The sequence below is a fragment of the Empidonax traillii genome, unplaced genomic scaffold, assembly GCF_003031625.1.
Source record: "Empidonax traillii isolate 1590-97213 ecotype Southwest subspecies unplaced genomic scaffold, ASM303162v1 scaffold386:size1297806, whole genome shotgun sequence".
NCBI lineage: Eukaryota > Metazoa > Chordata > Aves > Passeriformes > Tyrannidae > Empidonax > Empidonax traillii.
The window spans coordinates 913,190-916,882 of NW_020955579.1; the positions used below are offsets into that span (position 1 = coordinate 913,190).

Sequence of the window (3,693 nt, forward strand, 5' to 3'; positions counted from 1 at the left end):
GCCCCCCCTTACAGAGAAAGATAAGAGCCAACAGAGCAAGAATGAGGATGCGGGGCCCGAGGACCCCTCCAAAAAGAAGAGGCAGCGGCGGCAACGGACTCACTTCACCAGCCAGCAGTTGCAGGAGCTGGAGGCCACTTTCCAGAGGAATCGTTACCCGGACATGTCCACCCGGGAAGAGATCGCCGTCTGGACCAACCTCACCGAGGCCAGGGTTAGGGTAAGTCCCGACACGGCACCCCAGCTCGGAGCAGCGGGGGTCAGGGAGGGTGGAGAAAGGGAAGGAGGGCTGAAATGTTTACAGCTGCTTTCGATTTTGACTTGTATATAAACTTCTGAGCCTTTGCACAAAATCAGGGCAGAGCAAGACATTTCTGTCAGAGCGAGACAGATTGGGATCCCTCTCTGTGTCTCCGAAATATGGTTTGCTGCACGTTTCACCTTCACCGTGCAATGCGTCCCGCTCCTTTTGATCGAAAGGCTAATGAAAACATTAGCTAAGAAAGCAACTTGGAACAGGCTGCAACCTGCGCGGTCTCTAATGAGAAAAAGATGTAAAATACACAAGAGCTTTTGCTTCACTCCGAGGCACTCCCAAACGTGCCCTTCCTTGCATTTTCTATTTCTTTTGGTTTCACAATTCGACGAGCGTCTCTCTCCGCCCTTTCCCCCCCTCTGAGATTTATGGGACCATCGCGGCGCTGCAGAGATGCCGCGGCCGGATCCTGCTCGCCTGCAAACGCCGCGCTGGGGGGAAAAAAGAAAAACAATAAACCCCAAAACGCACATACAAAAAGAAGCCTGTAAATGGGCCCAACCTTCAGATTTTCGGAAATCCCACATAAATCCTCTCCCTGAGGTCGATTGAGGAAAGAGAGACAGTGAGAACCGGGGTCAGCAGCGAGCGGGGCCGGCTCTCCGCCCCGGGCCGGCGGTGTTGGCGACGGGGCAGCCCCTCGGCGGGAGCGGGGCGCGACCGGGGTCCGTGTCCTGCCTGAGCACTGAGCACTGTCGGTCGCGATGAGGCTTTTGCGGGAGTTTATGTTTCGGTCCGCGCGATGCCTCCAGACTGGGCCCGTCCCCGTGGTGTACGGCCGGTCCCCGCCCTGCTCGACCAGGGTGGGGGTTACCACAAACACCCCGGGGCCGGGGTGGTTTCAATACACACGGTAAGGCTGCTGCTGGCGGCTGCCCGACGGGTCAGACACCCAGATGTGGATTGGGAAAGGGGACGTTTTCCCCATTGTCTGCGGGGAGGGTCCCTTAGATCTCATTTAGCACGTTGTTAAAGGGCAATTTTTTTCTTTTTTTCATTTTTTTTAATTCCTTTTTCTTTTCTTCTGCCACCCCTTCCACCACCCTTCGCGCCCCCCCCCCTCCCCTCCCCAAGAGCAGTCGAACAAGTTTGTTTAGAAAATAGTTTTCGGCACTGGAAGCTTTCACGCAGGAGGAGCTTGTAGCTTTAGCAAACTGAAGCAAGGATTTATTAGTTGCTGGCTTCCCTCTCCTTTCCCGTACCACTGCCTTAAATATTCCACGGGTTTCCAGGCGATTTGCCCTCGCTTTTGCTCTTCAGTATTTCCCCTGTATTGCTCTAGGACGGAAAAAGCCAAGAGAGAAGAGAGAGAATAAGAAGGAAGCGTTGGCCTCTGTGGCCCAAATTAGAGCATCACAAATTATGCGGGGGGAGGACTGGAGGTGGGGGGGGTGGGGGGATGGGATATGGAAGGGTGGGGGTGGATGAGGGTGAAATGATGTGGCCACGAATCTACCTTGCTAAACCCGGGTGGCCCCGGGGGTGCTCGGTGGTCCCGGCAGCACATCGCTGCCCTGGCCCAGCACGGGGCTCCACAGCAGAGAAAGCGAACCTATATATGTGTGTAAATATATATATATATATATATATATATTTGTACACATTTTTATATATAAATTAGATACGAACATGCTCTGCTATTGCCCCAAAAACCTGCAAAGGTGGTTGTGGTGGTTCCTGACTAACTCACCTCTCACATCTCCCTCCCCTCCCCGTTTCCAAAGGTTTGGTTCAAGAACCGCAGAGCCAAATGGAGAAAGAGAGAAAGGAACCAGCAAGCCGAGCTATGCAAAAACGGCTTTGGTCCACAGTTTAACGGCCTCATGCAGCCCTATGATGACATGTACCCTGGCTACTCGTACAACAACTGGGCGGCCAAGGGCCTGACCTCTGCTTCCCTCTCCACCAAAAGCTTTCCTTTCTTCAACTCCATGAATGTCAACCCTCTGTCTTCTCAGAGCATGTTCTCCCCTCCAAACTCCATCTCCTCCATGAGTATGTCTTCAAGCATGGTACCCTCTGCAGTCACCGGGGTCCCCGGCTCCAGCCTCAACAGCCTGAATAACTTGAACAACTTGAGCAATCCCTCCCTGAATTCTGCAGTGCCAACGCCAGCCTGTCCGTACGCTCCTCCAACGCCTCCGTATGTTTATAGGGACACATGTAACTCGAGCTTGGCGAGTCTGAGACTTAAAGCCAAGCAGCACTCCAGTTTTGGCTATGCCAGTGTGCAGAACCCTGCTTCCAACCTGAGTGCTTGCCAGTACGCGGTGGACAGACCCGTGTGAAACATCCAAGTAGGAAACACTGCATGGGAATCCCTTCCCATTTCCCGCAGAGACTGAGAATTTCGCTAGAAAGTAATGGGCACTAGAGAGAAAGAGAAAGGAAGAAAAATCAGACAGAGTCAGAGAGTGAGGAAGAGACAGAGAAAGAGAGAGAGGAAAAAAAGAGGAAACCACTGAAATAAGATAGTTCCTTTGTTTTCAAAGGACCTTCTACAGATTCTGAGATCTTTCTTTCACTAAGAGTATTTCAACAGTTACAAGGACATATATATATATATGGACAAATGTTTGACTGGATATGATATGACATTTTAATGTTACTATAAGCTTGTTATTTTTTAAGTTTAGCATTGTTAACATAAAAATGACTGAAAGGATGTATATATATCGAAATGTCAAATTAATTTTATAAAAGCAGTTGTTAGTAATATCACAACAGTGTTTTTAAAAGGTTAGGCTTTAAAATAAAGCATGTTACACAGAAGCGATTAGGATTTTTTCGCTTGCGAGCAAGGGAATGTATATACTAAATGCGACACTGTATGTTTCTAACATATAATTATTAAAAAAAAATTGTGTGAATATCAGTTTTAGAATAGTACCTCTGGTGGATGCAATGATGTTTCTGATATTGCAATGTAAAACATGCCCTGTGTATAACATTTCGTACAATATTATTGTTTTACTTTTCAGCAAACATGAAAAAATGTGTTTTATTTCATGGGAGTAAAATATACAGCATACACTTTTGTCTGGATTTTTTTATTTACCGAGTCAAGCTATGCAGTGGTAACTAGTCTGCAGTGACTGACTGATTGTTGTTACTGGACCTCCTTCTCTGGAAACTCGGGGCAGTACTTTTGAAATGTAAATAAATGTTGGCATTTTTTTTTCTACATAAAAAAAAAAAAAAATCCCTCATGCCAACCTTACATACTAGAGAAATGCAGGGCTTGGACCCTATGGATCCTTTTATTCCCCTGCGCAGCCCTGAGAAAATGGATTATTTTACATCGCTGGCCTCGAGAATTACCAGCCACAAAGTCTCTGTATCTGGAGCATAAATTTATCCTGCTGTGAAGGAAGCTT

General features: G+C 48.1%; 1 protein-coding gene across 2 annotated transcripts in view; it reads left to right on the forward strand.

Moving 5' to 3' along the window:
* PITX2 (paired like homeodomain 2) overlaps positions 1-2,756 on the forward strand; it is a 14,841-nt gene extending 12,085 nt beyond the window's left edge. For both annotated transcript variants that reach the window (XM_027893360.1, XM_027893361.1), the window contains 2 exons: positions 15-220; positions 2,041-2,756. In XM_027893360.1, the coding sequence (XP_027749161.1) occupies positions 15-220; positions 2,041-2,604 (770 nt within the window). In that variant the 3' untranslated portion in view covers positions 2,605-2,756. The remainder of the gene's footprint in view (positions 1-14; positions 221-2,040) is intronic.
* The last annotated feature ends 937 nt before the right edge of the window (positions 2,757-3,693 follow it).